General features: G+C 36.2%; 2 protein-coding genes and 1 long non-coding RNA gene across 5 annotated transcripts; all 3 read right to left on the bottom strand.

The window, feature by feature from the left end:
- Positions 1 to 296: 296 nt before the first annotated feature.
- Positions 297 to 27365, bottom strand: LOC115418514 (uncharacterized). Its single transcript, XR_003935312.1, has 3 exons — positions 27355 to 27365; positions 14958 to 14966; positions 297 to 2249 (listed from the first exon to the last, which is right to left on the bottom strand). It is a non-coding gene; the product is annotated as an uncharacterized LOC115418514 (long non-coding RNA).
- Positions 4592 to 13928, bottom strand: ccsapa (centriole, cilia and spindle-associated protein a). 3 transcript variants are annotated; one of them, XM_030132905.1, is made up of 4 exons: positions 13812 to 13928; positions 11090 to 11481; positions 8373 to 8716; positions 4592 to 5479 (listed from the first exon to the last, which is right to left on the bottom strand). In XM_030132905.1, exons 2-4 carry the CDS (start codon positions 11448 to 11450, stop codon positions 5303 to 5305), a joined length of 882 nt encoding a protein of 293 aa, XP_029988765.1. In that variant the 5' UTR covers positions 11451 to 11481; positions 13812 to 13928; the 3' UTR covers positions 4592 to 5302. The 3 variants fall into 3 exon arrangements, with proteins under 3 accessions (XP_029988765.1, XP_029988781.1, XP_029988772.1); XM_030132921.1 differs by having other exon boundaries at positions 8373 to 8713; XM_030132912.1 differs by having other exon boundaries at positions 11090 to 11469; positions 13812 to 13925.
- Positions 16285 to 24261, bottom strand: acta1a (actin alpha 1, skeletal muscle a). The gene is made up of 7 exons (XM_030132833.1): positions 23955 to 24261; positions 21986 to 22125; positions 20484 to 20808; positions 19763 to 19924; positions 18870 to 19061; positions 18261 to 18442; positions 16285 to 16710 (listed from the first exon to the last, which is right to left on the bottom strand). Exons 2-7 carry the CDS (start codon positions 22112 to 22114, stop codon positions 16567 to 16569), a joined length of 1134 nt encoding a protein of 377 aa, XP_029988693.1. The 5' UTR covers positions 22115 to 22125; positions 23955 to 24261; the 3' UTR covers positions 16285 to 16566.

Below are 27365 nucleotides of genomic sequence, written 5' to 3'. Positions count from 1 at the left end.
CACCTGAACTACACTGAGTCTGACAGCCCTGGTCTAAACAAACTGATGGTTGTTTAAGAAATGAGAAGCTTCTCAATGCAGAACTTGATGTAACTGAAATATTAAACACTTGTGATTAGTTAAGTGTTAGTAGTGATTTTTTTTTCCCCTTGTTTTTTGGTCATGCAGTGTATAATTCAGATAAGTTGGAGCAGGAAAAAGCCAGTATCATCACGCGTCACCCCCGATAAACTTTTACCACAAGCATTAAGACAAAGTTAATACATGAAAATGACACTTGACAAAAAGACACAATATAATCTATTCAATCATGATTTATTCAAATGTTTTTGTTTTTTTTTCACAGCAAGCCTTAAAAGTGGATGAAAATATATACTGTGCATGTTTTCAAATACAAATACAGTGACAAAAATGTAAACAGAGGTGGAGATAAAATATGTTTAAATATCCAGATGTCATATAACCTTATGCATAGTGAGGAGAAAACAAGCAGATCCTTCTCCACACATATAGCTTATGTATAGACCTTTATATATTTTATTCTTTAATTCAATAATCAAGTGAATAACAGCTTGAATACGTTCAGTGATTGTCTTAACATTCAAATCGACTCCAAACTCAATGTATTGGTACAAATAAATACATAAATAAATAAATAAGCACATGAATTATCTAAAAAATAAACATATAGGCTATATATCTGCAAATATAATTTTTTTTAGAGCAAAGCATGTTTAGTTTTTGTCTGAATATGTTAGATTTTACTGTCAAAGTAAGAGTTTTTTTTTTTTTTTTTAAACCATCATTAAAATTTAAAAACATGGTAATAGTTAATACAGGAAAACATTCTGATGGTGGCCTAGAAGGACCAAGTCTGTCTGTTTCACTTATCTGGTGTTTTGGTTAAATCAGAAAATAAAACCACTGACAGGAGATTTTATTTTTTTAACCAAATAAGATTGAACAAACTGAATCATGTTACTCAGTTCATTATCAGCAACATTGTTTGAATCTGGATTTAACTGTTGAAAAACAATCAGATTTTTCCCATCATTTCCCTTTAAAGTGAACAGAAACAAACCAATAAAACCAAACACAATAAAAGTCCATCAATAGTTTGTCACATTCAAAGTGATGAGATTCAGCCAGCGCGAGATAAATAATGGTTCTGAGTAAGTTGATCTGCATTCGTTTTTTTCAAACATGACCAAACATTTACATGTGAAATACAACTTGTAAAGACACAGAATTAGCCCTCGGGTTTAGTCACGGGATGTGACGTTGACATCACCGTATTTTTACTGTTTTCTACTTTACATTAAACAATCAGAGACCAACAACATAAACTTGACGACACTGAAGCCAGTTTGTACTTTCCCTCACAGCATTTTACATCGTTTCCCAGTTGAAATGCATACATTTAGCATCTAAATTCCCACGATTGATTAAAAAAAAAAAAAAAAAAAAAAAAAACAGCAGCCAGACATGGAATGAGGCAAGGAAATGCACTAATAGTTAAGTCTATGCTCTTGTTTCTAATTCATTCCATCATTGTTTACAGCTTTGGAAATAATCATTACACCAAGGTGACAAAGTAGTGAAACGTCAACATTTGTTATTTCTTATGTAAAATCTAAAAGCAAAATCTGTCCAAATGTATTAAAGAAGTAAGTTGTATTTACATTAATGACAACAAAAACTCAATTTTCTCAGTAACAAGTAACATAAATGAACAGATGGTCTAATAAATATTTCCAAAGCTCTCATCACCAAAATGAAAGAAAAACTAATGGAGAGATTTCACTGGGAAAATATGGTTTGTTCCATAACAAACACCTCAAGTTTCCTTTAAAGAACTACTTATTAATTTGACATCAAATTGAAGAAAATAGAAATATTCACCATGCAGTTAAATTTATTCAAGATTTATTATGATTACTTTTTTTTTTATTTATTGAAGTGAATGTTTCTCTGTGCACATGTTAAATTAAGTAGAAGTCGATGATTAATTTCTACTAAATTACATCTTTATCAGGAAATGCCTTCCTGTTGATCTGAATCCAAACAAACAATATATTTATTAGAAGCAGAAACGAGAACAATTCTTGACTTAGAAAATTATGAATCTATAAAATAAAGCATCACAGGTTAAGCCACGTTGTTAGGTGATCAACGGTTCTCACCCTTAACGAATCGAGTGAATTTTATGCACAAATAGATGCCTTGTCCTTAAGTATTTTATTTATTGTCTCAATTGTTTATTGAGATGTCTGTAGAGGTGTTTCTGATATTTATACGAGCACTCAGAGCTGGAGTTGTGAATAACAACTTTTAAGCTGCTCCGCGTAACATAAAGAAGCAATATTACAGTGTTAAGTTATTGTAAACCTCACAAAGTTATTTAAAACTTCTCATAATTAATAAAACTATGGTTTTTCAGCCAAAGCAAAAAAGTACCTAATAAATTAAATATTTACTTCTGCATAATAAGGAGAAACGTTCAAGCCTTCTAATTGAATCTACTTTTTACTGAATAAACAGCACTACTTTTTGCATTTTTCATGTAAAAGCACCGTGTTGGCCTTGTAGGTGTCAAACTAAAGGTTAAAATGTAAATATGTAACAGTCCAGTTAATAGCTTAAATATACGTTCTTCTCTGAAAATATCATAAAGATTCATTTTCTTTCTATTTCTGCCAAACCATCCAGCAGTGTATATATATATATATATATATATATATACACACACACACACACACACACACACACACACACACACACACATATATATATATATATATATATATATATATATATATATATATATATATATATATATATATATATATATATATACATATATATATATATATGTTTGTTTGTTTTTTCATCCAAAATAGTCAAATATCAAAATATTCCATTTGGTCCATTCTGTTGCCGTTTTGACAAAACACACAGCTGCCTTTGTGATACAGAAGTAAAATAATGAAATGTGTCTGAAGTAAAGCACAGCAGTGTTCATGCTCAGAAAAAATAATACATTCGAACTGTAGTGAATATGGTTTTTATAGAAAAGCTTAGAAAGACTTAATTCTCTCTGAAAGTCATCAATTGCAAACAACTTCCACAGGAACAAAGACGAATAAAAACGCTCCAGAGGATGTACTGCTGCTGATTTTAACTTTTTAGTGATTATTATAAACACTGGCCAGTTTTTAAGATAAGTATCTGTAAATCTGCAAAATAATACAAATGCATGTGCAAATGTGTTGAACTGCACCTCCACTGGTATCCTCTCATGGAATGTATCATTGTGTATTGATTTTTAATGCATTTTGTATTTATCCTTCAGAATATGAATCTTTTTCTCGGTGTGGGCAACTCTGTGTTGGATTTTGTTGAATTTTCTGTCAATGATTTTAATCTAACACAATAAAAAAAATCCCTTATAAAGACAAGTTTTGAAAGAACAGCAGCAATTCATCCTCTCACACGACACAGAAACTACCAGACGGCCTTGTTCCTGTCATTCTGATACTTCATCATAACCAGTAAAATGTGAAGATGTGAGCTGAGGTTTATTGTTTAGGCCTGAATGCTACAACAACCGTTCATTTGTTGGCATCTTCAGGATCATTCTGAGCTGCTGAAAGGGTTAGGGTTGGGTTATGAATTTGGCCAAAAAATGTGGTTTTATCCACATTAACTTGTCGGATGAATTTGAGCATTTTTATGAAGTCACTTCATAAAATTGGATCAGTTTTGTTCCTTTAGGTTTGATCTGGGGATTTATTTTTACTTTTATTCTGAGTCAAATAGGGATGTAATGATTGCTGATACAATGATAAACCGCGGTAAAGTTCCCAACAGTTAGTATTACCGTTTCAAATTCTAATTATCATTAAAACCATGTTTAATTACAGCGCTTTTATTAACTCATGGTTATACTGCTCATTTCCTGGAGAAGCAGCAGCACCCCATGCTCACATGTACAGTTTGCAATGTTTGACCTCTGAAAACATGGCGGAAGGTATCTACACAGACAACACTCCGGAGATTTCCCCCCACTAAAAGGACAAAGTCAGAAGTCTGAATGTATTTTGGATTTTTAAAGCATGCTGAGGGGAAAGTAATTGAAGTTGGCCAACCTGTCTGCAGAAAATGCAGAAAAAAAGTTTCAGCGAACGGGGGCAACACTTCAAATTTGATGACCCATCTCTGTGACCACCACCCACAACTATATTAAATATTTTAATGTTTCTGCCAACAGAAAGTACATTGTGTGTTATTTTATTTGTTTTTTATAAAATTAAACTTGGTTAATTATTTCAGTGTGTGTATAAGTACTTTTTGAACATTTTGAGCACATTTCAACAATACCACGATAATAATAATGTGATAATTTTTGTCACAATAACGGTGATATAAAATTTTCATATCGTTACAATTTTTTGTCATTTAAAAATGGTTTTGGACTTGTTTTCTTTGCATTAATAAAATCTGAAAACATTACTTTTCTGTTATTTTGACTGATTTTCTCCAAATAAATGTTCTAAATGATAATATATACTATTTTGGAATTTGGGAGTTATTTAACTCAAACACACACACCTAAACACACACCTAAAAATAAAACTAATTGTCTTTCACATAGAAGAGTTAGCCATATCTGGTATTTTAGTAACAACCCTCACTTTATGTAGTGGTATTAATTGTTTATACTTAAGTTTCCTGGAGGATTCTGTTGGATGTGTACGAATTGGCTTATAATGAGTCTGATTTAGTCCAGCTCTAAATGGAAGGTGTCATGAGATAACTTTTGTTATGATTTGGTGCTATATAAATAAAATTTGATTCGATTTTCAACTCATTTTTGGTTCTTAGTCTTGAATCCTGTTTTTAATATAACAATATATTTCCAGTCTTGAATGTTTTGCTGTTGGAAAATATCAATAAACAGTTGAAGATGGACGCATCCATTTGATATCTGACACACAAACACACAAAATATCACAACCTGATGTGTATATGGAAGGATGATATCCTCCTGATGACCCTGGATACTCTTTAAGACATTATTTTGGAAATAATATTAAGGTTAAATATATCCTTTACCAGCAGCTCTGTCCACTTTTTCACCTCTTTGATGAAAATGTCTGTCCTGTTTATAATGAAGTAGCTGAACTACGAGGCCCGTCTGTCTTTTTATTCACCCTCACAAACAAACCAACAATCAAGCAAACAAACAAACACACAAACGACGTCCTCCCTCCGGCTCTCAGGGGTAGAGGTGGATCTGTTTCTACCTCAGCCGGGCCGAGAAGCAGCGCATGTACTCTGTCATCCAGCGGTCATCTGCCACCGTCAGCTGCCGGCTCATCTTCTCCAGGTCAGCTGACCGTGCCCGCCGCCGGTCCAGGTTAGAGCGGCGCTTATTGGACTCCCTCCAGGTCTGAACACAGGTGTCCGATGTGAGACTCTGAGGAGACAAGTCATATAATGAATCTTTTACCCAAGTACTGTACGTGAGGATCCAGGATGGTTCCTTATGATACAAAATAGAGGTCTGCCCAGCTTTAGGGACATGGTTCTAACAGGACAGCAACACTACAAACATGTGATGATCTTATAGAATATAAGATATGTAAGATATATAGAATACAAAACCAGCCCACCAAAGGGTCCAATCCAGCCCAAGGGGTGAATTTGTGAAATGTAAAAATGACACTGAAGATAATAAAGGTCAAGAATGTTGAACTCTTCTTAGTTTAGGTTCCACACTCAGACCAATATGACCTAAAAAGGGCCAGACCAGTAAAATACTATCATTAAAAACCTATAAATAATGACAACTCCAACATTTTGTCTTTGTTTTAATGTCAAAAAGAAAAATTACATGAAAATATTTGCATTTACAAACTATCCTTTCACCAACAATATGAGTAACCTGAACTACCGTGAACAACTTGAAATGATGTAAGAGAAGTAAGCACAATTTTACCAATATTCTGCCTATCACTAAATGTTTTGTGTATTTGTAGATCCACTGTGATCTATAAGTTGTAATGCACATGTGTAAACGATAAACTGAGACATAACACTGTTAAAATTGGATAATCTTTTTTTTCACTCTAAAACATAGAAAAAAGTTTGGAGTTGTCATTATTTATAGGTCATTATATTATTATTTTACTGGTTGAGATCAAATTGGGCTGAATGTGACCTCTGAACTAAAATGAATTGGACACCCCTGATGTAGACCTTTCATACTTTTGCTGATACTACTACATGCTTGTTATTTAATGTTAACTTTTACTGGTAGTGGGGTATTTTCTCAGTGTGGTATTAGCGCTTATGCTTAAGTAAAGGATGTGAATGCCTCTTACACCAGTGGGGAGACCAGAGAGAGGAACAGAGGAATCGTTTCCGAAAAGCACACCGTTGTTTTATTATTAATGTCTGCACCGTGTTTGGTGACACGGCGTCACGTCTCTGGTGTCCTATAGATGAAGATGAGCTTACCAGAAAGAATCAGCTGGTTTTGAACATTTTACATCCTACACCTTTGACTGAGCTTGTCTAAAATATTACATTAAAAGAAATAATATTCAAAACAAATGTCAGCCTACAAGTAACTTTAAGCTGTGATAATTTTTAAATGATGCAAACATGAATTTTTAGGCAATATGGATTTACTGAAATAGTGACTATAGACTCAACATATCTTTTGCTCAATTGAGTAAATAACATACGTGGTAAATCTTCAGGACCATCTTTGTGATTTTTAAATCTGGTTTCTATTTTTTTGTCAGAGAAGTTCTCCGTATCACATCAATGCACAGGTATAAATCATTACTGTAATGCCAAAATACTGATCTAGAGTGGAAATAGTGCTGTTGTTAATGTAATAGAGTGATTATTATGTATTTTATTCATGTAAATATAGAAATTCATCAGTTGTTTCTAGTTCATGAAGTTGGTTTATAAGCCCTATTACAGAGAGTAGAGATAACTAAAGGTAATTTCAGCAGCACACCGCAATACAGGGGTGTATTTCACACCTAGGGTGTCAGTGGTGGTCTACCTGACTTAATCTGCCTTTTAACATCTATACCATTAACACTATACAAAAAACACAATATAACGGGGTGTAGCATCACAGACCGGTATCTCATGTAGTGAGAATGAATGTCATTACTAAAGCAAGAAACCAATGAACACAAGTCAGCTGGTCTCCTTTAACTATAGCCACAGCTGCACCATCTACATCACCTCAAACACAATCAGCAATATTTATTGAGTAAAATGACAAAAGCATAACAATGTTCATAAAATACATTATACTGACCAAAACTACTGCTTATCTTTTAGAATGTCTGTGACCAATCCATTTCTTCTCCTCATTCTGACATTGTGGGTTAAAAACAGATATGAATGAAATATATTTTAACTTATGAAAATCTTCACAGATGTGGTTTGAGTTTGCTCTATAGTCTACTTTTTCAAGTTGTAATAAACCCTCTATTACATAGTAATTACCTTATTACATGTTTACACAACATTAGAACTTCTTCCTCTAGTAATAGACTATAGGTACAGAAGGAAGTACAACCATTCATTCATTCATTCATTCATTTTCTGAACCCGCTTATCCTACTAGGGTTGCAAGGGTGGCTGGAGCCTATCCCAGCTATTTAGGAAGTGCAACCGCTCGACAAAAAATCTTCTATTTATCTAAAACAGGGAACATAGTGTAATAAACAAGTAAGAATACTTAATGAAAAGTGGATGGGGAAATTTACAGGGCAGAAAGCGTGTTAGCAGGAGGTATAAGAACGAGGTAGAACGGCGGGTTAATATCGGGCAGGGAGTTGCAGACTGACGTGTGCTGGCCAATGCCTTGCCTTTGGCGCCCTACACCAAACATTCTGGGCAGTCAGACTGGACCGGGGGGTCATCAAGATAGTCTATCTCTCTCTCTTTCTCACTCTTTCTTGCTCTTTGATCGTCCCAAAAGCTATGAAATAAAAACAATAGACTATTGGGAATAATTTACTGCATTGTCATGAAATAAAGACAAAAAAGGAATGGTGTAAACATAGGTCAGTGAATCTGAATCTTTAAGCCAGCAGAGAAGGTTATGTTGGCCCTGACGATGCCCACCACTTTAGCAATGTGACAAAAAGGTTAAAAATAAGAATTTATTGGCTGTTTTGAGATGCTAAAAGCTAGTGTTCACTGTGTGCTAAAATGGAATACAGCTGCCTTTTTGGTGAGAAGTCAGTGTTCACTCAAGAAGCACAACGGAGATGGAAAAGTTTTAAGTAACCAGACAGACACTGGAGACAGACTCTAGTTGCTGACAGACTCACATCATTCGCCATCCTCCTGATCTCACTCAGGTCCAGTCGACTGGACGTTCGATGGTTCTCCTTCTCCTTAGTGCTGCTCGGTGGTTGGCTCTTGGCTCTCTGTGGTTTTCGGACCACAGCTGGTTTGTTGTCGTTGGATCCATCTCTGTGCCCCGGCTCTGAGCGAGGGGTGCGGCGGCGGTGGCGTTGTCTTGGTTTTTGGTTGACTGGCTGCTCCCCATCCGAGGACGCCGTGTCAGCGGGTCCGTTGTCGGTTGCTGAGTCGTCAGAGGGGCCGTTGGTGTTCGGAGCCACCGGTGGATCAGTGACGGCTTCTTCATTCACACCATTTTCTAAGACTGCTGCTACAGTTTAGAGACACAAACAAACAAAACTGCTCTGTTGATTTCAAGTTCATGAACAGAATTAATGTAACAGACATGTTTTAATATAGTCTGGATGCTGGGTTGCATTGTTCTTTTGAAAAAATCCTTACTATCAGTTACATGTGTCTTTAATCTGAATGTGCAGAATCAGTCTGACTACATGTATTCATTAAATAACACTAAATGCTTTACATTCACTCCAATATTCTCCTAAAAATCAGACTAAAAATGACAAGAAAAAACTGATCCAATTTCATTCAAGTTCAGAGGGTTGGCGTTCACATTCAATTACCTGTTCAATAAGAAAACACAAGTGTCTAATAACCAAAACTTAATCCACATGTTTCCCTCTGCTCATGTTTGTGCCCTGTGGGGGTAATATTATGTGACATGAAGGTAGAAAAACCACTTCTTCATGGATGATACAACTATTGTTTTGAAATGTAAAAAGATTTAAGGATTGTCTAACATCTTGATTGTCAAAAAGCTCCAAGCAAACATAAAAACATAAATATACTTCTCAGGAGACAATGTAGGCTCATTTTTGTTGTCTTATTTGACAAAATTAACCCAATTTTCTCAGCTCACTTTGAAAGAAAAGTTTCTCTGTGACATTTCCAGCAGATTACACCCTTCACCGTACATGGAGAGGTACTTAGCACTGTCAAAACTGTTCTAATGGGATTAAAATCTGAAACTGGAACTGGAATCTTGAAACTGGAACTAGTTACCACATAAAATAAATCACTTGCACCTCCAAAATGAGATTAATCAGTCTCATTAAGGAGCCCTGAGTTATTATATTAAAAAAAGAAAAGAAAAAAAAAAAATCACTTCCAGTTGTTCCCTGTGTGTTGGAGATGACCTTTGACCTGGACTCCACTGACTGAAGACTAAAGCTGGATTTACATTAAATCACTACAACAGCTGGATTTATTAAATAACATATTTATTGGAGTATGAGCTTTACTGTAGCATGGTATGAAGATTCAGCGGTAATGAGCTTCTCTACTGTCCTGTGTCGTGTTCAGAGGAAATGAAATGCGTCAATGGCCTTTAAGTCTGAACAGGAGGAAGCAGTCCCTGAACCTTTAGTCCAAATATTTTTAGCATCAGTGCCTCCTGAGATAAACCAGGCTTTGGCCTTGTACTGTTGGTGTGATGCTCACACAACAGGACAAAGACACCTACTCAGCTTCAGGTAGATTACTCAAAAAAAAAAAAAATCTCTGGAAGCCTGACAAGAAACAGAAAAAACAGCACAAACAGCACTGACTCTTTCTTATTTCTAAACACAAATAAAGAGATAAAGACTTGTGTGGTTTCAGTGTGTGTGACATGAGTTATAGTATTAACTGATCAATGATTAAGAACCATTCACACCATGAAATGTAACCGTAACAACAATGTGGTGTAACTGTGACGCCAAACACACACTGTGCTCCTGCTGTCAGAGCCCCAGAATGAACACTAATCACCCGTTGTAGACAATCCAAACTTCCCCATAGAGTAATAAACACACTACATTAAATTTTTCAAAACAAAATGTTACTGCTTTTCTGAAAAGGTCCTAAAAAATTATTCACAAAGTCCAAAAGTCCACAGCATGGTCCAATCTGCTGCTACTGAGTGATTGTACACTGGACCAGCGATGGGCGTGGTCAAATGTTTATTATTATTATTACTGAGAATCAGATTAAGTTAAAATTACATCAAGGACCTGCAGTGTGAAGTCCATGTAAATTCAGATGTATTCTGACTGGCTCTGAAAGTGACCCCAACAATATCACTTATTACCATCATTGTCATTACAATAGTGACATAGACAAACATCCACTGGAGTCTAGGACTGCACCTAACCATTCTTTTCACTGTCAATGACTTTTTTAATTAATGGATTTTTGTTTTGTCCAGAAAATGCTAGAAAATGGTGAAAAAAGCAGATCAGCATTTCACAAAGCTATGATACCCAAAGATATTCACTTTACTGTCAAAGAAAACCAGAAAATATTCACATTTATGAAGCAGGAATCACAGAATGTCACCCTGTGTATCCTTGAAAAAATTACTGAAACCAATTATTGGTTAATTAATTGTTGCTGGCTAATTTGATAGTTGACAAGTAATACATTAATGTTTTCATCACTAATTGAGTCAAAACTAATTTTTAAAAAAGTTATAGTTGTACTAACAGCAGTAGTAGTAATAGTAGTCATAGTAGTAGTAATAGTGGTCATAGCAGTAGTAGTAGTAATAGTAATAGCAGCTGTAGTAATAGTAGTCGTAGTAATATTATATAATAGTGACTGATCATCATCCCAGATCAGTAAATCTTGCACAGCTCTTTGTCACCTGTTGCCACGGCAGCAGCGTCCGTTCCGTCTTCAGGTCCCGCCTCTGTGTCTCCGCTCTCAGAAGGTGGTTTTGGCTCCAAGCTGGACCTCAGCTCCAGAAGCCTCTGTTTCACTTCAGACTTGGTTGGAGGTGGGAGGGACAGAGGGACCACTTTGTTCCTGGTCAGTCTTGGCGTGGACCAGCCACTGGAGTCGGAGCCGCTGTCCCAGCCTTCCCAGAACCAGGGCTTGTGGGAATGCTCCATCACCCGCCGGGTCAGACGGTACTTCAGTGAGTCTTCGTAACATTTGGAAAACGTTTCCCATTTGGGATCCCTGAATTTTTTCATGTACTCCGTCCGAACTTTTTTGGTCACCATGCTTCTCGCTCTGGCTGCTCTGATCTAAACACTGCAAAAAAAAAAAAAATGACAGTTGAAAATTAAATGAAAGCTCCCAGCAGGGCCTTATGGGTAATGTAGTCTAGAAATGACATCCAGCCCTCATAATTATTTCCTGTTATATTGTACCTCAGGTCAATAATAAAACAAAAACCCCTAAATGACAGTGTTAAGGTACTACAGCTGAACAAACATGCATAAAAGGCCTAAGATTAGCTCATTCATTTACTTAGAATAACTTACATTATTTATTTATTTACATTTTTTAAGTTCTTCTTTTAGTGTATTTAATTACTCATATTTTAATTTCCTGAAGCATATTTAATGATTGAACTCTTCTATTTAATTGCCTTATGTTGTTTTGTGACCAGGTTTCTTGTGGTAATTCCTCCAGTTATGTTTTAGGTTTTATTAACCTAAGCCCTGAGCCCATTTCTCAGTCTACCATCTGAATATTACGTTCACAAAATTAATGCAGTGTATTTCATAAGCAATGTTTTTCCTCAATAAATTTGGGTTCAAAAGACAGATAGCAAATCTAAGATTGATAGACCCATTATTAAATGTACAGTTTCAGAGCAAATGCAGCTAGAATACAGGAAAAAAATTTTCTTTTCAGCTGGGATGAAAACCACCTGCATATCAGTTTTGTCGCTGAAGGAGGGGACTCAGGTTGAACAGGTTTTAAGTACGGATTTGGATTTCACCTCAGATATATTATCTAATATAAGCTATTTAAAAGCAATATTTCATAAGTCTATCTTATTTTATTTGACCTATATTTTTTAGTTGCTATAAATGTCATTGTTCATTTATTAACAGTGTTGGGAACAACGGCATTAAAAATAACGGTGTTACTAATGCCGTTATTGTTTTCCAGGAACGGGTAATCTAATGAATTATTATTTGAAACGTTACAACGCCGTTACCGTTACCGGCAGTGAAATGTGGTGCGCTACTATGCACTGATATCTAATAGCTATTATCTGTCCTGGCTCGCTCAGCCAGGCACGAGAGGTGGGATGTTCGCAAATGAGTCAAGTCTTTTGAACGGCTCTTTTCAGTGAACGATAGGAACTGTTTCGTATTCAAATTGCCCACACTGCCTTCATGCTCCACCTGTGTGTCCATCAGTCTGAGTTGTCCATGCTGCCTTCATCTCAGCAACTAATGACATGTCCAAGTTGAGTTCAATTACTTTTTTGGAAAAGTAATTAGTAACTATAATTAATTACTTTTTAAAAAAGTAATTTGCCTAACACTGTTTATTAATAGGAAAAATATGTCTATACACAATAAAGATAAATATCTTGCTGAGACCCAGGAAAGTAAAAGTTTTATTATTGTTGTTGTTGTTGTTGTTATTATTATTATTATTAATAATAATAATAATAATAATAATAATAATAATAATAATAATAAATTATATTGATTGGAAACAGAAAAATGCCACCTTTTTTAAGTTTTAAGTAAAGCTGTGAAACTCTTGTCCCCTACAGAAGACAAAAAAAGCATTGCTGCATCTCAAGTGGATATAAAACTGGAAACTGTACATGTATTATCTGTGACACTACCTACACATGTAATGACTTTAATCTTGCCAATTACAATCAGTTTGATTTAATAATCATATGTGAACAGCACCCCCTGTGCTTCAGAACTCAAGAATCTAGATAAAATCTTTTTTTTTTTTTTTTTTTTTTTTTTTTTTTTTTTAACTCAGAAATAAATAAAAACCTAGACCTTAAAATGCACAAACCTACCCGGTGTAACCAAAACCTCCTGACCCACTGATGAGGCGGGTTAAATATCCAGGTGTGGTCTACCTGTAAACCCCGCCTACCTCCCTGTTCCACAGATTATAGGCTACAAGACGAAGGAGGATTGAGTCTTATTTATAGTAATACTACTCATACTACACAGCCAATAACAGACCGTCCGCCCACACACACATTTCCTCTGCACCCCTTTAAAAAACAGTTATCTCGTCGGAAACATAAACCATGTTAATTATGCATTAAACATCCGATGAAATGGGAAGAATTACCAATTTATAAAGGAAAAGCTAATTAATGTTGATTTATTTCCTTCTGTCTCATTCCTTCGTAGTCTGTATTATTATAACCTGTAAACACATATTAAGGGGGTAAAAATGAATCCGTTTATTGACAAAGTGGCTGAAACACGGGTAAATGTGTGCTTTAACAGACGTTACCGTTCAGATAAACAGCCATGTTAACAGCCTCACCTGCCGTTAACACCCGCTAATAAACATGCACGCGGTGACATGTTGAACCTAAATAACGTCTCGGGATTAAAGTCCGATAAAAATGTACTCACCCTGACTTAATGCCACAGATGTCCGGGGTTTTTAATGCCAGTTTGTCGCCGTCAGTCGGTGCGCGTCGCTCCGTTAGTATCTGACAGAAAACACCGACACGGAGGCAGAACCGTAACGTTAGCATCCAAACACACTTCACATCCGGTCCACAATTTCAAAATAAAAGTCAAGTATGTCTTTATGTATGTATGTATGTATGTATGTATGTATGTATGTATGTATGTATGTATGTATGTATGTATGTATGCATGCATGCATGCATGCATGCATCCATGTATGTATGTATGTATGTATGTATGTATGTATGTATTTCAGTGATGTCAAACTCATTGTACATGTAAAAGTTAACATTAAATAACAAGTACTGTATGTAGTATCAGCAGCAAAATGTACTTTAAATCTGAAACCCATTTTAGGTCTGGGGCCTCATTCAGCCCAATTTTGTCTCAAGTGGGTTGGACCAGTAAAATAATAACATAAATAAAGATAAATAATATCAACCATAAAGTTTTCTGTTGTGAAAAAAGAAAAAAATATATTATGAAAATGTTACACATGTAATATACATCTTTTATTTTGTAGGGTTATTTCCGATACAGCTCTTGTCAACTCCCGTGATTCTGTTGGAATCAGATCAGAACCGTAAATGAAGAATGAAATAAATGATTCGCCATAGAAGAAGAGAGTCAACAGCGCATGCGCGGCTTTCCTCTCTGGGTAATGAACAGGTGAAAACTGATCAGTTCGCCTCCAGATCACATGACCGCATTACCCTGTACACACACCTGTGAGGGCACTTAAAGGGATATTCCACTCATTTTACAAATGCAGGTTTCACATATTCACTCTGAAAAATCAGTCATAAATATAAATGAAAGTAAGATACTATCAAGTTTCACCATGGGAAAGTATAGAATCTAGTATTTTTTTATGCTGAGCTCATACTGCAGCATCTAAACACTTTGAATCTTCTTAATCAGGTCACAGACAATATTATTTCTGGGGTGAGTTTATTGATGGTGTTACAAGGGTTGCTTACAGTAACAAAAGTGCAAAAAATAAATTATAAATGATGCTTCAAAATTCATTCAGGATGTTGGGAAAACATGGCCCTGACTGATGAATGGATAACAGTCATACAAAACACTGCACAACTGGAAAACTGGCAGCAGAAAAAAGTTACTCAAATGAAATTCTCATCCGTTATCATATTACACAGTATAGCACAGCAATAATATTCATCTGTGGAAGGAGACAGCAGGAGACACATGATATTTATATTTCTATTAACTTTGTTTATTTTGGCTCAAAGCAGCTGGATTTATTTTAGTACTTGAACCAGAGCTCTGGTTGAAGATTTAAGAGCTGCAGAAAGGTTATTGGAAGTCTGGATTCACTCATGATTTATTGTTTATTATTGGTTCAACAAAGTGGGATTACGAAGGCTGAAGGTGTAAATTTATGTGATAAAACTACTGTTGGTTATAGTGGTTTTTTGTTTTTTTGCTTTTTTTTCAGTACATGACACGTTTAAATGATTCTCTACACCTTTTTTTTATTATTATTTCTCCAGTGTTGTTGTATTATAGAAAAGTGCACAATGGAGATACTTTACTTGAATAATTCTAATTTATTTTACATTACTCTTTAATTTTATTTACTTGCAGGATCAGAATGTGATAACATAAATAAAAATCCACAAATTAACTGATTTATACATGAATTATAACAGAAATAAGGGGTATTTATAGTAATTCTTAGGTGTTTAGTTTACATTTTTTAAAGGAAAAAAGCTATTTAACCTGTTTCAATATTCACTGGAGTTTCTTGAATGTCAGAATTTGGTGTCTTAAAAACTGGTAGTGTGATGAAATGAGCATTTTAATGTAACATGTTGACTTACGGGAAATTCCTAGAATAATCTGCAGACTGACTGATGGAAAAAATACTCTAAAAGTTATTGTTAGTGACCCTTTACATTTAACAGAGTATTTGTTCTTTACTTCAGTAAAGAAACAGCAACTGTTAAGAAAAGTGATCCATAATATGTGAATATATTAAATGTTAAACTGCATCATGTGAAATAATATTCAAATACAAATTAAAACATTTAATGTCAGAAGAGCTTAAATCATCCAATGATTGTATAAGTTACAAAATATGTTTGAAGCAGCAGTTTCGCTTCAGTTCTATCCAATTATAACATCAGTTTATAAAGTTTTTGAGTTACACACTGATAGGTTTATTTAAGCACAGATTTTATGTTTTCTACTTTTGGACATTGAACAGATATGTTCTTTCATTAGCTAATTTTGTATAAAACATGTTGATACTGGTTACTTAAATAGTGACATGGTATTAACAGAAAGACAGCACAAAACTGTTTAATAATGTAATTTAAAAAAACAAAACAAAACAAAACAATAATGGCCAAAAAATGGCACAAATGGCAGTAACAGACAACAGACATTCTTGAAAATAAAGTTTTTTTATTTGATGCTTCTTCCGTTTTGGTCGTTTCTTTTTTTCTTTTTTCACTTGGTCTTATTCGGAACATGGGGACTTCACTCATAACAAAAACATCTCATACATTCAAAACATGGAATAAATAACATATATACAGGTGAGACGCCACGCCAGCCCTGTTTCCTGTTGATGCTGAGGGTTAAAGTCCTCATCAGGTGAGAGGTCCAGGTCTGGGTCTGCGGCGTCTTTTCTTCTGTGATCCTGAGGAGGCGGACTTTGGCGGAGTGTTTAGAAGCACTTCCTGTGAACGATGCTGGGACCGGCCTCGTCGTACTCCTGCTTGCTGATCCACATCTGCTGGAAGGTGGAGAGGGAGGCCAGGATGGAACCGCCGATCCACACCGAGTACTTACGCTCAGGGGGAGCGATGATCTGCAGGAGACAAGGAGGAGGGTTTTTACTGCCTGAGAGCTTTCAACCATTTGTAATCTGTCAGAGGTAAGAGGAGGGTGAGATGTGACACTTCCACAGGAGCATCAAGACGAATCAGATGAGACGCCATCTGACTGGACAAGATTCTGTCCTGAGGAATGACGATAGTGTGTCCAAGGAAAGCAATGCAGACCGATAGAAACTCATGTGTCACAAATAAGACCTGTTGATAACCAGTTTGTGACACTGCTGACAGAAAATGTACACCCCTACTTTTATTTCTGAGCTTTTATCCCCCTGTATTCCAGAACATAATCCCTGGTAGAACAGTGCTCGCCGTTGAATGAAAGAAGCTCTTATTGTGGAATGCTAATGTTCACTGATTTGCATGTAGTCTACATATTGTTTGGGTTGCATACTCACCCAACCTCAGTGCAATAATCACAACTCACGCACCTTGTTTTTAATTTTACCTTGTATATATCCTATATGACCTGTATATATCCATTATACGTCGTACATATTTCTTCTATCTATAGTATATAGTTGGCTTTTTACCCTGCCCCCCAAAGTGGAGGCAAGGAGTATTGTTATTTGGTTCGGTTTGTTTGTTTGTTTGTTTGTTAACACTTTAGCAGCAAAACTATTGGTTGAATTCATACCAAATTGGGTTTATAGATGGCCAGTTACCCAGAATAGATGTCATTACATTTTGGAAAAGGCAGGTCAAAGTTCAATTTTTTTATGATTTTTAAAAATCTTCCCATTTACTTAAAATGGGCAGAATATGTGCGAGGGGTGGGGTCTGTTGTGCCTGACACCACTTGTTGTATATTTACCTCTGCCAAGGAGGTTATGTTTTTGTCGGCGTTGGTTTGTTTGTCTGTCTGTCTGTTTGTCTGTCTGTTTGTGTGCGGAATAACTCAAAAAGTTATGGACGGATTTGGATGAAAATTTCAGGAAATGTTGATACTGGCACAAGGAACAAATGATTAAATTTTGGTGGTGATCGGGGCTGGGGGGGGGGCATGGGGGCCCACTGATCTGCCTTGGTGGAGGTCTGCGCTGTCTTTTCTAGAAAAGCACTCGTAGAGCACCCCCACCCCTGATGACCACCAAAATTTAATCATTTGTTCCTTGTGCCAGTATCAACATTTCCTGAAATTTTCATCCAAATCCGTCCATCTGATCTGCCTTGGCAGAGGTCTGCGCTCTCCAAGTGCTTCTAGTTCAGTATGTGTTTGTAGTTTTGGATACTGTCAATATTTTTCAGCAAAATTTTGTGTGATATTTCCATACAGTCTATACAATGATATTTTTATACAGTCTTTTTGCACTTTAAGTGTTGGCTGCAAAACCGATTTTCATTGTTCCTGTAACAGTGACAATAAGTCCTATTCTATTCTATTCTATTCTATTCTATTCTATTCTATTCTATTCTATTCTATTTTTTATATTCTTTATAGTTGCTGTCATGAAACACTTGTATATGTATAACTAAAGGTTATGATCCTTCCTCTTCAGTATTATTATTCTGTGAACATTTTTACCTTGATCTTCATGGTGCTGGGGGCCAGGGCGGTGATCTCCTTCTGCATGCGGTCAGCGATACCCGGGTACATGGTGGTGCCTCCGGACAGAACGTTGTTGGCGTACAGGTCCTTACGGATGTCGATGTCACACTTCATGATGCTGTTGTAGGCAGTTTCATGGATGCCGGCAGACTCCATACCTGTTCAGGTAAACAGAGAGGAGAGCCAGTTAAAGAAGGAGCCTCCGGGCTGAATTCACAGCTTTCATTAAAGCTATTTCTAGGAGAATGTCTCTGCACTTTGATCAACAAAAGCTTGTTATGTTGTGCCATAGAGCTCCACTACTGTCTGTGAAATATCAAAATACATGACTGATAATCAACCTAATAGGAACAAGCAATTTTAATGTTAGTTTTTAGTCTTAAGGTCATTTTCTTGCACAAATTACTCCTTAAAAAATGTCACAGAAGCCTAAATCTTTATGCATATGTGAGAGAAATGGAATCTATATCTGGTTTTCAATTTGTGTGTGAATTTAGTTGTGTTTTATGTTATTTCAGAGTCATGTCACATTTTATATGATCAGAAATGTACAAATAGTTTTGATGTATACAGTTTTGTGCTCACCGATGAAGGAGGGCTGGAACAGGGTCTCAGGGCAACGGAAACGCTCATTGCCAATGGTGATGACCTGACCGTCGGGCAGCTCATAGCTCTTCTCCAGAGACGAGGAGGAGGCGGCGGTGGCCATCTCATTCTCAAAGTCCAGAGCAACATAGCACAGCTTCTCCTTGATGTCGCGCACGATCTCACGCTCAGCTGAAAAGAAAAAGAGGGAAAATATCTGTGAGTAATATGGAAAAACAAAACACTAATGAAAATTGTGTGGTTTCATGAATGTCTCTAGACACAATCAGTTCATAGTATTCATGTTTCCTACCTACTGAATTAAATTATTAGGACAAAAATTATTATTGTGAACTCAAAGATTAGTTGTAGGATTAATTACTTTTTAACTCATTACAGCAGTCCAGATCCCATATATATTCAGTTCAGATTAAAAGGCATAATAATTGTTTTCCTCTTTTCATTTTGTGCTACTTTGAAATATATTTTTCATTCAAAGACGAGACCATTAAAAACTCCTAAAACTGGTATAGGATAAAATGAAAGGTAAAAAAAATGTATTTAAACTGAGAATGTAAATGGCCAAAAACAATCAGCCAGTGATTCCTGGCAGAAAAAACACAATAACATCGTACACAACATGTATTTATGTGCATATGTATGTGTGTTCTTTTTGTATCTTAGGTCATAAGTTTGGACCCCAACATTCATACAATTTAAATGAAAGCACAGTGTCTCAATGAATCCAAATATCCACCAAGATGATATTCTTTCAGATCATTTGATACATAATGTATCTGTTGTTTAAATGAAAAAGAGCATTAAAATTGATTGAATGGTCTCTGGATTATTCCCTATATGTGTTTCTGGTCTTAAAGTCAATCACTGTTTACCGGTTGTGACGAAGGAGTAGCCGCGCTCTGTCAAGATCTTCATGAGGTAGTCGGTCAGATCACGGCCAGCGAGGTCCAGACGCATGATGGCGTGAGGCAGAGCGTAGCCCTCATAGATTGGCACATTGTGGGTCACACCGTCACCAGAGTCCAGGACGATACCTGATGGAAACAACAAAGAAATGAGCCACAAAGGTCTGCAGGACAAAACAATTTAGCACATGAAATTACAGATTCATCCTAAATACTTTATTGTGCTCATTTTTTTTAAACTCAGCTAAATCTGTATGAACACAGTGTTGCCAGATTGTATCAGTATGATCAAACAAATCTTATTTAAAAATCAAGTATTTTAGACTAAAGAGGAACTCAGACACAAAAATGCAATCAATTTAAAGTAAACCTTTGTGTTATCTTGTAAACTATTGGTCTTTTGCTTTTTGATAATATCTAATTTGTTTGATTATAATGACTGATCTGATTTCATAAATACTGCCATCCACAACAATTAAAATAATCCTTACATCACAGAAATACTAATTAACCTGACCATTATCTTTGGATTTAATCTCTTAATTTGTCCAGCAACAAAAACATGTTCATCTTAAATCAGATAAAACAAATGGAAAGAAAAACATCATATTTGAGAAGCTTCAACATTTTCATATTTTGACATTAAGATAAGATAAGATAAGATAAGATAAGATAAGATAAGACTCACCAGTGGTACGACCTGAGGCGTAGAGTGACAGCACAGCCTGGATGGCCACGTACATGGCGGGGACGTTGAAGGTCTCAAACATGATCTGGGTCATCTTCTCCCTGTTGGCCTTAGGGTTGAGGGGAGCCTCAGTCAGCAGGGTCGGGTGCTCCTCAGGGGCCACACGGAGCTCATTGTAGAAGGTGTGGTGCCAGATCTTCTCCATGTCATCCCAGTTGGTGATGATACCGTGCTCGATGGGGTACTTCAGGGTCAGGATGCCTCTCTTGCTCTGGGCTTCGTCACCCACGTAGGAGTCCTTCTGGCCCATACCGACCATCACACCCTAGGGGGGAGGGAGGGGGGCAACGAGGTGAGAACTGAGGGAGCCTTTAGAACCACATTAAAACACTACATACAATACTTTTTGAGAAGGTGAAGATCCTTTACATTTACTGACATGACACTCTTGGCCAGTGTGATAACTTCTAAATTTGCACTAAAACCTATCTTCAACTTGTTCTTTTAAACCTTCATGTTCTTTTACTGTATGTAACTACACACTGTATTTATTTGTTTGTAATGCATGAAAGTTGTTTGTTTGTTCTGTCTTCACTAATGTTGTCTGTGCTGCTCTTGGCCTTTTTTAATCTCAATGGGGATTTCACTTGGAACAGACTGTAAAATGGTAGATGTTTTTGACATGTGCATGTAGAGCTGCTGAAGTCAAAATGTGATTCAATTTCAAGCAAGAAAGTGAATTTTTCATAGGCTGAAACCTCTAAGAGGTAATGATTTGATGCTTTTATCTGTCATGCGTGAACTTCAACTGACTATTTTGGGGTTTTGAAAAAAAAAAAAAAGGCTGTTAAAATACATGTTTATCTATTTTTTCTTGTGTGGTGTTTTAATTAGAAGTTGACTGTTGTCTATATATAATACCAATGGTTTAAAGCTTGGAAAAGCCGATATCTGATCAGTCAATTAAAGGACATTATGCATGACAGAAATTATCTGATCTATATTATAAAACAAATAGAGTTTTTAGTGACACAAAACAACGTTTACATGAGGACTCAAAGCTCAAACACAGAGAAAACTTAAAGCTTTGCAAAATTTCCATATTATAGTGGACAGGGCATGAATGTGCATGACACTGAATTGCACTACGCTACACTAATAATAATAATAATAATAATAATAATAATAATAATAATAATGGATTGGATTTATATAGCGCTTTTCTAGACACCCAAAGTGCTTTACATTATTGGCCCATTATGCATTCGCTCTCACATTCACACTCTGGTGGTGGTAACTACATTTGTAGCCATAGCTGCCTGTCCCAGGGCTGGGGCTGGGGCTGGGGCTGGGGCTGGGTTTAGTGTCAGCCTGTCCCAAGGCTGACACTCAACTGTTCATGAGTTTTAACTTCACTGAGCAGGTACTCCACTCATAAACCCAGAACACCAGGACCTGCAGATGTCAGGGGTCACACAGGGCCTGTCCTGGTTCTCCTTTACCTGGTGACGAGGGCGGCCCACAATGGAGGGGAACACAGCTCTGGGGGCGTCATCTCCGGCGAATCCAGCCTTCACCAGACCGGAGCCATTGTCGCACACGAGGGCGGTGGTCTCATCATCGTCACACATGATGGCTGTTTCTAGAAAAAGATTTTAAAACCAGCTGTGAGAAAAATATCACAAACTGGGGATATAACACTGTAACTCTCTCGTTCTCCTCATCTGAAGATTTTAAATATTTCTCATTAAGATGTTATTTTAAATGACACTGCAAAATTTGAATATTTTTCCAGTCATGGAATATAATGTACCATTTTTACTTTCTTGTTATGCACAAATTCATACATTATCTGAGTATTTAAATTTTTTTGCAGCTTTATTCTTAAACTCCTCTATATCACAGAGGCAGATACTTAACTTTTTACTTTATTCGACATTTATTTGACCCTTACAGTACAATTATTTACTTATAAAATATGACATGCTTGTATGATATGATATCAGTAATCCAGCCAGTAGTAGCCCATAAGTGTCTCCACATAGACAAATTACAACATTAAAATACATTTATATTTGTGTTAGTGATAAAAATAGATGAATAACATGCCATGTTTATATAACACTTTGAAATATGTCATTCTGCATTATGAGCAGTTTTGTTTTGGATATGTTAAAATATGAAAATACTTATGTATGTACTAATTTAGGAGTTCTTATTCTACCTTTGGTTATTTCTATTTTAGCTACTACATATATGACAATTATTTAAAATAATGACATTTTAAATTTCCAACCATACTTATGCTTTGTTCCAATAATAAAGACTTAATTACTGGACAAAACTGCAGCACATTTACTCCTGTCTGACTTGTACAGACAGCTGGTTATTAAGTAAATTGTGTTTGATTTAGTTTCTCTGTTCTATTTAAACGTCTGGCCCCTGTTGTTCATCAAACCAGCTGATAATAATCAGTTAAAAACAGTTTACAAAACCGGTAATGGCATGTATTCATTATGAACCAAACAGGGCCTCATTAAGGCTCATTTAGAGGGAGGATGCCTTCACGGACCCCTCATCAGCTCCGACATCTGAGTTCCAAAGCGTAACTAGTGGATAAAAGCTGGAAAATCATAAATGGATGTGAAGTAAATCAACAGAACGTATACCAGGTTTAGTTTCTGTCCTAAGACGTGAAAAGCAAGCAACGCATATGATTTTAATTACTATTCAAAATTCTTGATTTTTACTAGACCTGTGTTTACACTGTTATTTCAATGCTTTTCTTTTTTGTAAATAAAGTTTAGGAACCAGTTATTACAATTTAATTTATTCATTTATGTATTTTTTTTTTTATCAGTGTTTCCTCTGAAATTACTCTGTAGTTTTAGTACAGAGTTAATTTTTTTCTTCTTTCTTCTTCTTTCACTCTCTTTTTCTATTTTTTTTTATTATGTTATAGCCTGTGTATAATTTACACATCTACCAGCAAAGAACTCCTTGTATATGTGTTCACGTACTTGACAAGATGATAAATAGAATTAAATGTAATATAATACTTTCACTGCCTCTCCACCACTGAGACAAAGTCATAGAGGCTAATTAACATTTTTAAATTAAGGGAAAAAGGCTGCATAGTAAATGGTTATGTAAGACATGGGTATATTTTAAATTAAAGTGTGTAGAAATATGAACTATAATGTCTCATATACCTCTTTTACTGTCTCTGGCAGCTCTCATGTAAATTTGTACTTTCCGACGCCCACTGAAGGCACCGGGTCTGCCTGTCACAATAAAAGCTGCTTTGATGGAGACCAGGGGGCTGTGGGTCTCTGCCAGCACCCAGCAGTGAACCACTCAGTGCGGATTACAGTCCATCTGTCTCAGCCTCTTACGGCCCCAGTGGCTCTGGCTCTGACCCTCCATATCCATCCATCTCCCCAACCCCGCCCCGCCCCGCTCCCCGCTTACCTCTGCTTGTCTCCGGGCGTCAGTGAGGGGCTCGAGTCGCTGCTGCTTCCAGCTGAGGAGGTGACAGCCGCGACCACCGGGCTGCTCTTATATACCGTTCGCTCCATACCACCGCTCACCCGACAGCCGTGAGGAATGTCTGGGGGTCCGGCAGGAATTCAACCGGCCCTTCGTCCATATTTGGTCGCCTCATGCATGCATGCATACGGAGGCTCGCGCGCCGGGCGGGCCATAAATGGAAAGGTAGACCCCGCGAGACGACCGCGGGAGCCTCGAGCCCGTGTATGGAGCGAGATCAGACCATTACCCAGCGCGTGGAGGAGAATACTACTGTCTGTGACACACACTGACACACAGCAACACACTGATACACACAGGTACACTGACACACACTGATACACACTGATACACAACACAAACGCACCCATTCAAAACTTTGAACCTCATTAAAAAAAAAAAAAAAAAAAAGATTTCTTTTTATTTTACTCCATACATACAAATCTGACTTTTTGTGAGGAACGAAGTCCCTCTGTCTAAATGAAATATAAAGTAAAAAATAAATAAGGTGATGGAAGAACTATTCAGATCATATACATATATAAAAGTCATAAAATTACGCAGTAAAAATACTTCACTGTAGGCAGAGTAGCAGAATTTGCTTGCAGTGGTTTATTATTTATCTCTATAGCAAAACTCTTGCTGGATCTGTGATGTTTATCCAAACTCCAGTGGTGCAGGATGTATTACTTCTATAAAAGTACTAATAGGCCTACCTCACCGTATAAAAAAGATCTGCATTAAAATTTCACTTAAGTAAAAATAAGATGGTTTTGGGTTCATTTTACTGTTGCATTCATGTTTGAAGTACTTCATAAACTGGTGGTGGTTTAAAGTACAGCAATGCATCATACTCTATAAGATATTATTATACTGAGGACAGTGACAGCCTTAAAAATGTCAACTTTTCGTAAGTTCAGGAAAATTGGCCTCTTTCCAGATTTGTGACGATGCATTTTCCAGCAAATCCGAGAATGTCTGAGAGTTTATTCAGTTTAAGATTGGGGTGAATTTTAACCTCAACCCATAAAGTAACACATTATCCATTAGTTTATCACAAACATTAAAAATCAACACATTTTGGAGACGGAAGAAGAAAAAATAAGTATAAAGTATAGCAGAAAATGGAAATACTCAAGCTGAATTACTCAAATATAGTATACTTCGGAGCAATAGTTGTGTAGAAGTACTTAATTATGTCCCACTACTGATGAGAAGGTGTTAAAGGGGCTGCAGTTTTACATATAAATTGTAAGCATTGGCTGAAGTCTGAAAATACCAAAAAATGCTGAAAAAGCCAGTTTTATTATTTTTAAGGGGACATTGGAGGTGAAGTGGAGGGTGAAACATAGATGCTGAAATGAGGAAAGACATGTTTGTATAATGACAGCTGCAGGCAAATTGAAAATAAACTTATATAATGAGATGTAATCAGAGTATCTGATACTGTAAACCCATATGTGTCCAGTATTCAGAGCGGTGGTGTCAAACATGCCATGTGGCCAATGAGGTGAATTTTCAGAAGGCAAAAATTACACTAAAGATATTAAGTCAGGGTTACTTCAGGAGCCACATAGAGACAATGTGATCTTAAATGGATCAGAGCAGAAAAATAATAACATGATAACCTATAAATAATGACAACTCCTCTCTTTTTTTTGTTTTAGTGTAAAAGTAAAATCACATGATGAAAATGTTTACATTTACAAAATATCCTTTCACACTCACTTGAACAAACAGCCCTGACATTTTTTTTTAAAGAAAAATAAGTGCAATTTTAATAATATTCCACCTGTTGCCAAATATTTTGTGTATTTGTAAATCCATTGTAATCTGTGAGTTGTAATGTACATGTTAATCAGGGGTGTCAAACTCATTTTCTTTCAGGGGCCACATTCAGCCCAATTTGATCTCAGGTGGGCCGGACCAGTAAAATAATAATAGAGAAAAAAGTAAAATTATATTATGATCAGGTTTAAATCCACAAAGTTTCCTTAAAAATCTGAGTAACATGAACAACTTGAATTGTCTTAAGAAAAACAAGTGCAATTTTAACAATATTCTGCCTCGGTTTATCAGTTTATCATTTACACATGTGCATTACAATCACACAAAACATTTAGTAATGGGCAGAATATTGGTAAAATTGCATTTACTTTTCTTAAGACATTTCCATTTGTTCAGGTTATTCACATTTCTTGTAAAAGTACAGTTTGGTAATGTAAACATTTTCATGTAATTTTACTTTTTTACACCAAAAAAATAAAGAGAAAATTTGGGGTTGTCATTATTTAAAGGTTATTATGACAATATTTTTACTGGTCTGACTCACTTAAAATCTAACTGTATAGCTGTAACTGTACTGTATGTGGAACCTGAATTAAAATTATTTTAACAACATTTAACACCATTGTTAATATCTTCAGGGTAATTTTTGCATTTCACAAATTCATCCTACGGGCCTGATCAGACCCTTTGGCGGGCCGGATTTGGCCCCAGGCCGCATGTTTGACACCTGTAATATAAACGATAAACTGAGGCAGAATATCGTAAAAATTGCACTTATTTTTCCTAAGAAATTTAAGGTTGCTCATGTTCCTCATATGTTTAAAAGGATAGTTAGTAGATGTAAATATTCTCATCATGGAATTTAACTTTTTTCACATAGAAAAAAGTTTTAAGTTGTTTTTATTTATAGGTTATTATGTTATTTTACTGGTCTGACCCACTTGAGATCAGATTGAGCTGAATGTGGTGCCTGAACTAAAATAAGTTTGACACCCCTGCTTTAGAGGATTTTTACCATTTGTTAACTTGATTTCAGTAGATCTCCTCAGGTTTTAGTGTTTCTCATAAACCACCATCCACGACAGCTGAGTGTGTAGAGCCTGAAAGCATGAGGGCGAGGACCTCCAGCCGTGGACAGCTGCAAACAGAATTCCTCTGAGAGCCAACGGAGTCGACTGTGTTTATCCAACTGCCCACTGGGCCTGGCTGAGGTGTCAGGATTCACAGCAGCCGGGTCGGTTTTAAAAGGGAGACGACCTGGAACTGTGACAGCAGCCTGAGGTCAGTAATCCAAACAGAAACATGATGTAACTAGAAGGATCAGTCTGGTGATTTTATGTTCTTTTGTTACTGTCAACAAACCCAGTCTATGTATCTTGCACACTTGTTTATCTACATTTCATTTAATTCACACTTATTTATGTATATTTCTTTTAATTATCATATTAATAATATAGGTCTAGTGCATGTTCTACAAATTACTGTCTTTTAATATGTATATTATATATATTTAGAGCTATATACAGTATATACAGGGTGGGGAAGCAAAATTTACAATATTTTGAG

The sequence above is a fragment of the Sphaeramia orbicularis genome, chromosome 1, assembly GCF_902148855.1.
Source record: "Sphaeramia orbicularis chromosome 1, fSphaOr1.1, whole genome shotgun sequence".
In the NCBI taxonomy this organism is placed as follows: Eukaryota; Metazoa; Chordata; class Actinopteri; order Kurtiformes; family Apogonidae; genus Sphaeramia; species Sphaeramia orbicularis.
The sequence above is the reverse complement of the archived record's forward strand: the minus strand, read 5'-3'. Positions and strand labels throughout refer to the sequence as shown.

Excerpts from the sequence above, each read along its gene's own strand:
- acta1a (XM_030132833.1), bottom strand. The coding sequence starts at position 22,114 with ATGTGTGACGATGATGAGACCACCGCCCTCGTGTGCGACAATGGCTCC. Across the intron at positions 20,809-21,985 it reads TGGGCCGCCCTCGTCACCAG|GGTGTGATGGTCGGTATGGG; the intron begins GTAAAGGAGAAC and ends CCTCCCCCCTAG. Across the intron at positions 19,062-19,762 it reads CTACTCCTTCGTCACAACCG|CTGAGCGTGAGATCGTGCGC; the intron begins GTAAACAGTGAT and ends TTTTCTTTTCAG.
- ccsapa (XM_030132905.1), bottom strand. The coding sequence starts at position 11,450 with ATGGTGACCAAAAAAGTTCGGACGGAGTACATGAAAAAATTCAGGGAT. Across the intron at positions 8,717-11,089 it reads CGCTGCTGCCGTGGCAACAG|CAGCAGTCTTAGAAAATGGT; the intron begins GTGACAAAGAGC and ends TCTAAACTGTAG. Across the intron at positions 5,480-8,372 it reads TCAGGAGGATGGCGAATGAT|AGTCTCACATCGGACACCTG; the intron begins GTGAGTCTGTCA and ends TTGTCTCCTCAG.